General features: G+C 36.6%; 4 protein-coding genes across 7 annotated transcripts in view; 2 read left to right on the plus strand and 2 right to left on the minus strand.

The window, feature by feature from the left end:
- Positions 1-385: 385 nt before the first annotated feature.
- Positions 386-6239, plus strand: LOC110426407 (dnaJ protein ERDJ2A-like). 3 transcript variants are annotated; one of them, XM_021441644.2, is made up of 11 exons: positions 386-526; positions 1056-1250; positions 1372-1467; positions 1649-1769; positions 1896-2002; positions 2102-2319; positions 2906-3083; positions 3189-3308; positions 4048-4134; positions 4596-4706; positions 5246-6239. In XM_021441644.2, exons 2-11 carry the CDS (start codon positions 1065-1067, stop codon positions 6071-6073), a joined length of 2052 nt encoding a protein of 683 aa, XP_021297319.1. In that variant the 5' UTR covers positions 386-526; positions 1056-1064; the 3' UTR covers positions 6074-6239. The 3 variants fall into 3 exon arrangements, with proteins under 3 accessions (XP_021297319.1, XP_021297395.1, XP_021297465.1); XM_021441720.2 differs by having other exon boundaries at positions 398-526; positions 1059-1250; XM_021441790.2 differs by having other exon boundaries at positions 437-526; positions 1052-1250.
- A 415-nt stretch (positions 6240-6654) lies between these two features.
- Positions 6655-9172, minus strand: EMB1417 (Pentatricopeptide repeat (PPR) superfamily protein). 2 transcript variants are annotated; one of them, XM_021442070.2, is made up of 7 exons: positions 9030-9172; positions 8784-8850; positions 8519-8617; positions 8210-8353; positions 7892-8104; positions 7108-7350; positions 6655-7024 (listed from the first exon to the last, which is right to left on the minus strand). In XM_021442070.2, the coding sequence occupies exons 2-7, from the start codon at positions 8847-8849 to the stop codon at positions 7013-7015; spliced, it is 777 nt and encodes a 258-aa protein (XP_021297745.2). In that variant the 5' UTR covers position 8850; positions 9030-9172; the 3' UTR covers positions 6655-7012. The 2 variants fall into 2 exon arrangements, with proteins under 2 accessions (XP_021297745.2, XP_021297675.2); XM_021442000.2 differs by having other exon boundaries at positions 6655-7350.
- A 97-nt stretch (positions 9173-9269) lies between these two features.
- Positions 9270-12655, plus strand: LOC110426602 (uncharacterized protein At3g49140-like). The gene is made up of 9 exons (XM_021441882.2): positions 9270-9478; positions 9701-9791; positions 10130-10349; positions 10588-10690; positions 10775-10842; positions 11224-11388; positions 11545-11670; positions 11917-12258; positions 12355-12655. The coding sequence occupies exons 1-9, from the start codon at positions 9397-9399 to the stop codon at positions 12376-12378; spliced, it is 1221 nt and encodes a 406-aa protein (XP_021297557.1). The 5' UTR covers positions 9270-9396; the 3' UTR covers positions 12379-12655.
- The window catches only part of LOC110419778 (DNA primase), a 5986-nt gene continuing 5823 nt past the window's right edge, over positions 12501-12663 (minus strand). Inside the window, exon 15 of the mRNA XM_089785165.1 lies at positions 12501-12530. Within this exon, the coding sequence (XP_089641291.1) occupies positions 12501-12530 (30 nt within the window). The remainder of the gene's footprint in view (positions 12531-12663) is intronic.

Raw genomic sequence — 12663 nt, forward strand, 5'->3', positions numbered from 1 at the left:
ATAATAATAAAATATTTATAAATAATAATCAAATTTCGATAGCACTCTTTGAATATTTAAAAAGTGATAGTGAAATCACTATTTAAATCTATTCTAAATCTTATATAATCGAATCGAATATTCACGAGTACTCTATACTCATTGCCATCCTTAGTACAATTTGGAGTTTGGGAGGATGACATCATAAATTTTCTGGCCTTCTATTGTGGTGTATGTTGAGTACATCATAAATAAATCCAAATATACAAATATAGAATAAAAAATTGACGGAAACTTAGAACACCTTCTCCATACAAACGACTAATATGACAATTATAACCTCCAGATAATGAATTATCTTAAGGCTATAATGGGAAAACCATACCATAACCTTCTGTGTACGTTTCCGGATCTAAAAGCCCTTCAAAACCCAAGATAATACCCCCCTCTCTCTCAAATTTCAGTACTTTTTTTATTGCTCAGCTTGGCGCCATCGTACACAAAGTCGTCTCTGAAGCAGATCGCGATCTGAATTTTCTTTTCCCAGGTTGCATAATTTCCTTTTTCCCTTTTATTTTTCTTTTGAATTTACGCAGATATGTTGAATTCCTATGTTTCTGAATGTTGAACAGCCACGAGTGATCAATCGCAGCTAGATTTTTTATCCGGATTGTAGCCAACTTCCTCAAAATTTCGTTCCAATTTCAGATTTTGGGTTTTTTTAGTGCTTTTTTTTTTCTGGTTTCTTATTGCAATATTGAGTTAATTGCAGCTGATCGACTATTGCTTGCTAAGAGCTATACTACTTCTTTGGCTTTTTTTCTTACATACAAGTTGTTTCCGTTGATAGTTAGGGTTTTTTAATTTTCCCTTCTTGGATAGAACGAGGACCTGCCTGGTTCTATGACATTAAAATTCTTAGCGAATATTTATGCGTGTTTTAAGCGTCTTGGCAATATTTTTATTTAAAATTAATCAACGTCTTGTTTTTTTGTTGCGGTGAATAAAACTGTAAATTCTGTTAGAGTTGCTTTTTTTTACTTGTGCAACAACTGATTAAAATTTGTTCAAGGTAGAAGGTCGCCATGGCTGCTTCAGAAGAGAATAGTGCGTTGTTTCCCATTTTCATTTTAACAATAATGGCACTGCCTTTAGTGCCTTATACCGTAATGAAGTTGTGCCGAGCAGCATCCAGAAAACCAAAGGTCATTCATTGCCAGTGTGCAGATTGTTCTCGTTCAGGGAAGTACCGCAAATCCATATTTAAGCGGGTAAGTCATATTGTTGCCCCTTTAGTTTGCTCTTCAATGTTCAGTTTGTGAGGAGTTTCAGTATTTTGTCGGCATTGAGTTGTTTTTTCATATCTGGAAGATATTGATTTTGTTCCTGCAGATCTCAAACTTCTCAACATGTAGTAACCTGACTCTGGTGCTGCTCTGGATCATCATGATATTCCTGGTTTATTACATTAAAAACATGAGCGGGGAGGTAAATACATTTAGTTAGAGTTTGAATCATATATGAGATTCTTTGACTGTTATTTCCACTGTTAGAATTGTTGCTTCTTCTGGTGCTACTTTTATCATTCAGTTTAAGTTATTGTGATGCCTATGTTCTAGAAGCTCTGTTATGACTTGCGCTAAGTGAAGTGTTCTGTTTCTTTATTCAGATTCAAGTGTTTGAGCCTTACAGTATACTTGAATTGGAGCCTGGAGCTTCAGATGCTGAAATAAGGAAGGCATATAGGAGGCTTTCTATTTTATACCATCCAGATAAAAACCCAGATCCAGGTTGAAGGTGTTTTAGTTATTCAGTCGTATGAAATCCCATATATAACCTGTACATTAGCAAGAAAAATGAGGCATTTGACTGATAACTTTTACTTACTGATAGTTGCATTTATCTTTATATTTCAGCGGCTCACAAGCATTTTGTGGAGTACATAGTTAAGGCTTATCAGGCTCTCACAGACCCAATATCCCGTGAAAATTATGAGAAATATGGTCATCCAGATGGAAGACAAGTAATTGATCTTTTATCTTTAGAATGAGCAGTAATTTTTTTTAATGCTAATTATATAATTAACCCTAATTAAGACTAATGCCATATCTTTTTGATGCAGGGCTTTCAAATGGGCATTGCCCTTCCTCAGTTCCTTCTGGACATAGATGGGGCATCTGGTGGCATACTTTTACTCTGGATTGTTGGTGTTTGTATTCTTTTGCCATTGGTGATAGCTGTTATATATCTCTCAAGATCGTCAAAGTATACTGGAAACTATGTGATGCATCAAACCTTATCCACTTACTATTACTTAATGAAACCTTCACTGGCCCCAAGGTAATCATCTCATGCAAAAAAAAAGAAAAGTTTATGATCACTAATTATCAAACCCAAGTTTGAATCAATTAGTATCAGATGTACATGCACTCCATCTATGTTGGTAACTAAAAGGGCATGCAGTTAATATTATCCATGAGGGCAAGAGCTTTTTTCTTTTTGGAGGTTCCTTTTCTTGGGGTTGGGGGCTATAAGTAGGAAATAATGGGCCCCCCTCTTTCCTTCATGTTGTTTTTCTTTTTGGCCAATCCTTCATGTGTAGTCACATATGCGCTTGCATTAACGAGGCTTTTGCATTGCATCGTGCATGGATAACCATGTCTTACCTTGAGCTCGTGAAGTTATTGGAATATTGGGGGGTTAAAGGAAATGATGTATGGGGTTCCAGTGCCGAGATTACTGAACTCCTTGATTCAAGTGTTCTGCGGAATCTGATATTTATAGTTTTAAACCTTTCTTGATGTCTAATCGAGTCACAACTTTTTTTAATTCCCAAACTTTATAGATTTCTGGAGTTGTTTGCGTTATTTTGTGCAAAATGATTTGATTTATTTTGTTAATCTCAACCTGTACCCTGGTTTTACAGCAAAGTTATGGATGTCTTTACTAAGGCTGCTGAATACATGGAAATTCCAGTTCGTAGGACTGATGATGAACCTCTCCAGAAGCTTTTTATGTCAGTCAGGAGTGAGTTGAATCTGGACCTTAAGAACATTAAGCAAGAGCAGGCTAAATTCTGGAAGCAGCATCCAGCTATAGTAAAGGTAATTTATGCACTGAGATTTATCTGTATTAAGAAATTGGAATTTATCTTTTTTCTGCTTCTGAATGGAATTCTTATGATTGCTTTTGTGTCATTTTGTTTCCAGACAGAGTTGTTGATTCAGGCACAATTAACCCGTGAATCAGCTGCCTTATCTCCAGCTCTGCTTGGTGATTTCAGGCGCATGCTAGAACTTGCACCTCGCCTCCTTGAAGAATTATTGAAGGTCATATCTGCACCTGTCTATCATCTTCGAGTAGAATTCTAGGACTGCTTTTGTTACCATTTCACAACATATCTTGTGACCTGTTGTATACTTTTATACTTTAGGATTTTTTTTGACAACCTTAAGTGAAAAGGTAAAGAAGCCATTCATGCTTCATCTAATTAATATGTTTTCAAAACCCTCTTTATGGGTGAAAGCCATGTGAATTTATTGAGATTTCCTTAGTACTTCAGGATAAGAAAATATAAGATTGCTTGGTAATTTGGCTTATGTAAACCACCTCTCTTTAATTAAATAATTTGAATGAAATTTGTGCATGGTTACGTGCACAACATGCCAGTGTCATTGGAAAGGCTGAAACCAGCCTTGTGCATTTTATAGGAGTTTTAGATATGTAGGATGTATGATGAAGTTTTCAAAAATAAACCAAGAAAGAGAGTCAGATGAGGGAAAAGATCCTGGAGTGGATGATAGAATCAAATTAGAGACAAATGTATAAGAAGCTAAATGAAAAACTACTGAAAGAAATTACTGCTACAGCAATCAAATTTAAGTTTGAGATTTGTATGAAAGATAAAAATGGGCTCACAGCAGATTGCCCATAACTTCCATGTTGTCATGCTTTAGCCTGCTAGCTCATTTTCTTCTACACCGTGCTCTTTTCTCTGTTTAGAAGCTCTCAATACATGCATCTTTTCATTTGCAATTTCTGTTATTAATTCTGTATCCTCTATTGCAGATGGCAGTTGTACCACGAACTGCACAGGGTCATGGTTGGCTGAGGCCTGCTATAGGAGTTGTTGAGCTGTCTCAATGTCTTGTTCAGGTGCTTATTTGGGAAAATTAGCTACTGCTCATTGTATTGTCGTTTCTATGTTTTTGATTTATATGCATAAGCTAGTTATCTATGGATTATTATTTATGTTAAGATTATGAACACTGCATATAACTTTAAACTATTTTTGAAATAATTAAAATTGGTCAATGTATGTCCACCCTGCCTTCGCTTTGAACAACCATTTGCCGCCATCTTCCTCAATTCCTCTTAACTTTCTTGGGATAACCACAATAAAATTGTAGCTTTTAATGTTTTTAATATACTTGCACATTAAAATTAATTTATGAGTACCTAGTTGGACATAAATCCAAAGTGTTTTTGAAGTTTTGGTTGTTTCATTTTCTGCCTTTCCCCATCTTTTCTAGTGACAGTGGTCAATATGCTGCAAATGCCCTGTCTTTAGTCCATAATAATGCTTGGTGTTGTTTATTCTTATTGATGTAATGCAGGCTGTTCCACTTAGTGCAAGAAAGACAACTGGAGGATCTAGTGAAGGAATTGCATCTTTCTTGCAGCTGCCACATTTTAGTGAGGCTGTTATCAAAAAGATAGCCCGCAAGGTAAGTGGCAAATGTTAGCAAGAATGCTACTGTTTAACACTTCACCTATAGCTGTCAATGAAGGAGCTAGATCTCCATGGTGGTCTATGTATGAAATTTAATGTTAAAGAGTTTTCTTGCAGTTATTTTCTCTATGGTTGGGCTGTTAAATACATGTTGGACTTGGGAGGATATGGCCCAAAATTTTGACAAAATCGTCTAAATCTAACAAGTTGTGCTTTTGATTTGGTGATATATTCCTAACTTGGTTTGCAGCACAAAGAAAAACATTCTTACTTGTTTGCTGAAACTTAGGTTACTTTGAGAAGTTTATCTGTCCATCCCCTAAAAAAAACAGCTTTTGACTGGTGTAAAAGAATTTTCGGAATTCTTTCTTTAATTAGACTAAAGCATGGAGTTTCTGTTTGAACAAAATAGAGACAGTTCTTTGAGGTTTTCTTTTTATGTTTTATACCCCAACCCTGATTTATTTACATATTTAATTTTGGTTATTTCCCTTTGATCTCATGATTTAACAATTCTTGATTCTACCATTGCAGAAGGTGAGAACATTTCAAGATCTTCGAGACATGACTGTGGAGGATCGTGCTGAACTTCTAACTCAAGCAGCTGGATTTTCTTCTGTTGAAGTACAAGATGTTGAGATGGTATTGGAAATGATGCCTTCCTTAACGGTTGAAGTTACATGTGAGACTGAGGGAGAAGAGGGCATACAAGAGGCTGACATTGTAACAGTTCAAGCTTGGATAACACTCAAGCGTGGTAGTGGCTTGATTGGTGCTCTCCCCCATGCCCCCAATTTCCCATTTCACAAGGAAGAAAATTTCTGGTTTTTGCTTGCGGATGGTGTCTCAAACAATGTGTGGTTTTCCCAAAAGGTGAGCTTCATGGATGAAGCTGCAGCCATAACAGCTGCTTCAAAAACAATTCAGGAGACAATGGAGGTTTCAGGAGCAAGTGTTAAGGAGACAAGTGAAGCAGTTAAAAATGCTGTAGAGAAGGTGCGAGGTGGCTCCAGATTGGTGATGGGCAAATTCCCGGCCCCATTGGAAGGAAATTACAATTTGACTTGTTACTGTTTGTGTGACTCCTGGATAGGTTGTGATAAAAAGACAAACTTGAAGGTTAAAATCCTCAAAAGAACACGGGCTGGCACCCGCAGTGGTCATGTATCAGAAGAAGGACTGCTTGTGGAGGATGGAGTTGAAGAGGAAGAGGAGAATGAAGAGGAGTATGATGATTATGAGAGTGAGTACAGTGAAGATGAGGAAGATGAGAAGTATACAAAAAAGAAGGGCCCTGCAGCTAATGGCATGGTGAATCAAAAAGGCTCAAGCTCTGAAGGTTCAGGCACAGATGAGGAATGAAACAAATAATTCCATTTATCATTTAGACTAATAAGCCCTTTTTTTTTTGACATTTTCTTTTTGTACTTTAAATTGGCCACAAGGATAGATATTAATATTTGCTAATTAATTGGCAGAGATTCAGAGTTTTGATATTATAGACGTGTGGGGTTAACCCATTGCAGCAGCCTGGCAAGATCGATTTTTCATTTCAAATGGCTAACATGGTTCTTTTCTCATGCCTAGATTCTGTTTTATTCCAATTTACCCCTGTATAAAGTTTTGAGTCCAATTAATAGCCTTGGTATTGGTGGGCATGACGAATGCTTTGCTACTTGTATGTCACAATGAATAATGCAGCATCGAAGACCTATCATCCTCCCCCTATTAGCGGCCGTGTGATGAAGGGAAAAGAAGATAATAAAACAGGGAATTAATGGATACCCTATCATCCCTTGGGATAGCAAAGTTAGTCATAAAATAATCGCGAGTCATGCAATGGCGAAATATCTCTTTCTCCCGAAAGCTATGACACCCATATCATAAGCTTTATTTACCCTTGAATTTGCTAAAGCACAAGGCTTGAATAAACTCTGCACCCGTTACAACAATAATCTCTAACTTACCCTCTAAATAAATTTCTGTTCCAAGGAAAACAGAGCCATTCAGCACTCTTCTTTCCACTTTAATTTGATATACAAAAGGTGGTATCCATATCAATCATCAACTTGTCAAATATTTTGTCAACTGTCCACATGAGAAAAGGAAGAATCAATTCTTACCACCCCACAGCTTGCTTGTGTTTTCATCAAACCCAGTGCTAAACTAGCCCAGTAATGAGAGTTTCGATACAATATAACATGACATGAAGAAGGATTGTTTGTTCTTCTTGTACAGCCTTCTTTCCCTTGCTCCCAAGATTGAACATTTTGCATCTCACTGCCAAGGCCACCAGCGGTGCTAGATGTAATACTATTGATCAATCAAGAAGATATATTAGGTTCAGTAGTGAATAAATCTGAACTTACTTCGGCTTCCTCATGCAATACACTCACATTCTCGTCAGTTTCCTTATCTTCAGTGACACCTTTGGCAATTTTATCAAATTCCTCTAGCTGCTTTACTTTGATTTTAACACGCTTTCCTTTAATGTATCGATATTCCCATTTTGGTGGTGGATATTTCTTATTTAATTTGTCATACTTGTCCAACATTCCCAACTGTTGGAAGACATTTCCAACCATTGAAACAACTGAAACACTTGGTTTGACACCAAGCTCTTCCATGTCAGCAAATACCTACAACAGTACACTACAAGTTACATTAGTGGGAAGTAGAAAGGTTTATATTATGCATCACACAAAATACTGACAGGTGTATAACATATGTAAATGACCTAAAAATTGCTACAATAGTTCAGAAATTGCATAAGAGTACAAATATATAATTAACTAGTACCTAAGAATCGAATTGATTATCATTTTAGGTCATTAGAAGATGTAAAAACAAGAGGATTCACTTGATGCACTGCTCTATAGCCATACCAACCAAGAAGCACCAAAAACTGGAAGACGAGTCAGATTTAAAATTACTGGACTACTAAGGTTTCCATGCTAAGGGACCTCATACAACATCATTTTCAGTAACCATCTATACTTATGCATGTTGAATTTTTAAGGGAGTTAAATCAGACTTGGGATGGGAATTAGATACAGTAAATTGCTTACTTGGAGAAATCATTGAATGATAGAAGAGAAATGCCTAACCTATACACTGAATCAAAGCATAATAAAGCAGACCATTGCAATAAGAGCCTTCAATGAGATGACATTACAATACCTCAAACATCTTATCATGCATGCCCTTGTGATAGTAAATAGAAATCATTTTATCGAAGAAAATACGCGGAGTACTTTCTAAATTATCAGAAAAGAGTTTTGCCCACAGCTCTTCAGCCTCATCAAGTCTCCCATCTTCTGCTAAAGCATTCAGCAAGGTGAAATAGGTTCCCATCGTTCTTCCTTGACCTTTGCTTAGCATCCACTTTATCACCTACAAACCAAAGTGTACTTACCTAGACTTAGCTCTATTTTATATAGCAAACAATGAAAGGATAGGAATAAAGAAAAAAAGGAAAATGAAAGGGCAGATAGTTACCTGAATTATTCTCTTCCATTCTTGTTCATTCTGAAGGATCTTCAATGCTTTCTTCACCGTAATTAGAGGAAACTCTAGTTCCCATGCAATAAAGGAGTCAAGAGCCCCGTAAACTTCCTCCTTGACATTTGACAATTCCTTTACCTACATAAGCATAGCCTATATCAAGACTGCTATAACAAGAATCAAATTCCCGTCGGTCAATTATTTCATACCAAGTTCATTCTACCATGAAAAATCAGCTTAACCAACCCAAATCAATCAAAAGGGCAACATACAAAAAAATCAGGTGGCAAAAGAAGAACTTACACAGCTAACAAGCTTTGCTGATTTTGAAACAGTCCCAATTCTCCTCCTCGATTTCCATACCCGAGGATATCTTGGTCTTGGACCTTTTGCAGCGCATACCTGAAAATCATTGAGAATCACTAATTCATTAAAAAGAACATAAAACAAGGAACAATAATGATTACATCATAAATTTTTGAACTTCAAATCTCATTCTTTTTCTCTCTCTTTAGCGTTCTAAAGGAGCAAAATTTAAACAATGCTGAAATTTCACTTGAAAACATACCACCGCATTCCTTGGGCTCCCGGTTGTTTTAGTAATAAGTGGCAGAGCACATCTACAACAAAGCATCCTGACATAAAGCGAAAAACAGGGAAAAAAAGAGCTTTTGATTTACTTTTTGTAGCATGAGTTAGCATTCAGACAGCAATTTTCTTGCTTTGAAAGCTAAAAATGCTTAAACTTATCTACTCCGGCATTTTCTCAGAGCCAAATGCAAAGACACTGAGAGAGAAACTGACAGAGGCTAACCGGTTTGAGAGTCGTAAGAGACAGCGAATTTCAATGTTTGAGACCCGAGAGACTGCTTCTCCGTGTGGATAGAAGAATTTTTTCTTTTTTTCCTTCTGAGTTTCCCGTTGTCCCGAACAACTAAAGAAAGGCGTCAATCTGTTTCTTGGGGTGTTGTTGGTCTTTTTATTACCGCATAACATTTTTACATCCATTCACAAATATCCACGTGTAACACTGTAGAAAATACAAAATCTCATTCGCCGTAGAGGAACTCCACCCTTCTACCTCATCTTCGATGAGAAGGGGCGCTTGTGCATCACAAAGATCTCGCACTCATAATTCCCTTGTGAGAAACAAACAACCACCGAAATAACGTTTTTAAATTATGATAATGATGAGGATTGAATCAGCTTTGGCCGTTCGATTCCCCGCCGGTGCGAACTTCTGCTCCTCCACCGCCTTACACCGTAACTGCCCCACCAATCCTTCTCCTCTTTTGTTACCTTTTCGAAAATCATAATTTTTTATGCAATCTTCGGCTTCTTAAAAGCTGACTGAGTTGCTGAAGCAGCTCTACTGAGCTGCAACGAACGACTCGATGTGTTATTTTGAAACTTTCTTGCATTCTCTCGGCAGACAAACAGAGACTTAACCTTTTTGCTTATCTTGTGCATGTACTGTTGTCGTAGATTGTCGTCCTACGTGCAGCTCCGATGAGGTTACTAGTTGCCACGTCACCTCCCGCCGGCTGTTTCGCCGTGGCGGCTTCGACGTAACTTGGTAATGAGTTTAATTTATTGCATTTTCTTTTTTAGCACTTGTTAGCGAAGTCAATAGCACAATTTACTAAAGGTTTTGAAGAGTACTAGAAATCTCATTATTTGCTGTGATTTTTAATTTGTTGTCCAAAACAATACACTTCTAGTCTTCAAAAGAATGGAAATGGTGGAACGGCGCATAATCTGTAAATATCATAACTTGATTAAGTTCTAAACCTTAAAGGGGAAGAAATCAGTGTTTTTTCTTTGCATTTTTCATTTTCTGTGCATCTTCTAAAGTGTTTGTGGATATTAAGAAGATTAAGAAGAGTAGTTATGAATGTTAAGAGTGATTTGCAGGGATAGATTTCGAAGAATAAACAGTGGTTCTCTTTCGAGAAGGACTCTCATAAAGAATAAGATTCGAGCGACAGCAGAGCATTTAGGTTCTGCATCTGAGCCTACCAAGCAGAACAGAAGGCCACATTACCATCCATTTGAGGATATTGGTGAGGCAACATCTAAAAATAGCGGTGATGCTACACTTTCTGCTGCAGAAACCACTAGGACCATCATCAAGGTATGTTGCATTAAATGTTGATTATGGAATCAAATTTCAGAGGAATGGCTTTTAATGTAATTAATATGTTAGTATATAGTATTGCTTGTGTGTGCTTATGCTTGAATAGAAGGGAAATAGATGTCTTTTGATTCATTTTTGTTTTGGTTAACATTTGGAAGGTGTACTCTTATGCTTCTGCTTCCTGCTTTTCATCCAGTTTGTTTGGCTAATGCTGGCTGTAGTGTGTCGTTTTCAGGTGAATAGTAAAGCAACACTGATGTTTACGGGGATAATTAATGATGAAGTTCATGAAAATATTATGTGGCCAGACTTGCCTTATGTAACTGATGAACATGGAAGTAAGTCAATCATTCCCACTTATGCAATTTGGGCTTGATAGCCTCATCGTTGAATGGAAGTTGATGTGCTCTGATGTATTGCAGATGTATACTTTCAAGTGAAAAGTGATGAAGATATAATGCAAAGTCTTACTTTGGAAAATAACTTTGTGGTATGCAACATTTTCTTTCTGATAAACTTGGCAATGCCTTACTTGCCCACACCAGAAACACCTGCGTGTAGTCTCATGATGATACTTACATCTTGCAGACGGTTTTGATTTTGGCAAATTGACATTAATCTTGTTTGTCCATGTAATGCATTCCTAACTAATTTTTTTAAAAAAATATGTGTTGAGTATGGTGTTTGATATTATTGATTTAACATGATAATGAAGGCATCATTCTAATCGGAAAAATGTATTTCATTTTGTGCAAATTTGGATTATTTTATGGATATTGATCTTCAGTCACTGTTGCATGTGACAAAAGGTCAACTATGAGTCTTCTTTGTTGCTGCTGTTCTGAAAGCTTACTCAGTTCATGTTATGCAGCAAGTCATCATAGGCTTTGACACAACGGAAATAATGAAGGAAATCGAGTTATCAGGTCCTTCAGATATTGATTTTGGGATTGAGGAAATTGAAGATGAAGATAGTGATGTTGAAGATGTAGATGAGGATGAAGATGATCATACTGAAGAAGAAGATTACAATGAGGTTTGACTCTTTGCCCTTTACCTTTCAAATTCAACTTAAGTGCGAATTTAGAGTTTCATGCATAGATGTTGTAGCTCTCAATTCCTGTCTACTCTGTATGTTTTTTTTTTTTTTCTGAAAGGCTGTCTACTGAGTATATTAATTTATCATTTGTAGGAGTGGGTTGCTGCTCTTGAGGATGAAGATGATCAAGATGACTCTGATGAAACACTTGGAGACTGGGCAAAATTGGAGACTATGCGTTCCTCCCATCCAATGTATTTTGCCAAAAAGTTGACTGAGGTAGTGGCACTATACGTTTGATACTAAAGGAAAAATAATGTGGAAGCCCTGCTAGGAAGATGACATGAAATAAAATCCATGTTTATGGGTTATAGCAATATAGCATTTACTAACATGTATTAAGCTTGATTTTAATTAATATAACCCCCTTGTAGCATCTTATTTTACAAGAAATATCTGTCATGCATGGTTAACATTTGAAGGAACATCTTCTCAATTGTTTTTATCTTTTATTCTGTTGTATAGGTTGCTTCAGATGATCCTATAGACTGGATGGAGCAACCATCAGATGGCTTAGCTATCCAAGGCCTTCTAAGGCCTGCCTTCATTGAAGAACATTCTGAAATTCAGAAGCATATGTCTAGCAATCAGTCCCATAGTTCTGATACAAGTCAGGTTGAGAAAGTTGTGGAAGACAAATTGGAAGATCTTGGCATAATTAATGGCCAGAGCAGTGAATTAGGCTGGTCAGGAGATAGTTCAACAATATCAGAAGAACCAGAGAAAAATGAAATCTCAATAAATGGGTCTTCATTTTACAAGTTGGAGATGGTTAAAATTCAGCTAATTACGGCACATGGACATCAGGTTTGTAAAAGGCTTTGATGTTCACTGGTTTTCATTGGTTTTTCCCTATAAATTTGGTTTGATTAACATGTGGATATGTATTTTTATGTGCTTTAGATATGGTCTCAAATGCTGGATTAGTTCTCACTTTTCAGCTACAATAATCAAGTTTCTGATTTGATATGCATTGTTTGTTGCTGTTACTTAAGAGACATTCTTTTGTAAGTAGATGGTCTCCATATGTATCATTGCAACATAGATTATTACATGGAATAATTGAGTACTACTAAGTCCTGGATTTTGCCACAAAAAAAAAAAAAGAAGATGGTGTATGCCTATTGCCTTTTGGGCAATATTAAAGGTTTTTCTATGATACGACCTCTTATGTTCATATCACCCATTGCATCAACTACTATGTGACAGCCA

The sequence above is a fragment of the Theobroma umbraticum genome, unplaced genomic scaffold (assembly GCF_002168275.2).
Source record: "Theobroma umbraticum cultivar Fairchild unplaced genomic scaffold, ASM216827v3 scaffold_30.0, whole genome shotgun sequence".
NCBI classification, from domain to species: Eukaryota; Viridiplantae; Streptophyta; class Magnoliopsida; order Malvales; family Malvaceae; genus Theobroma; species Theobroma umbraticum.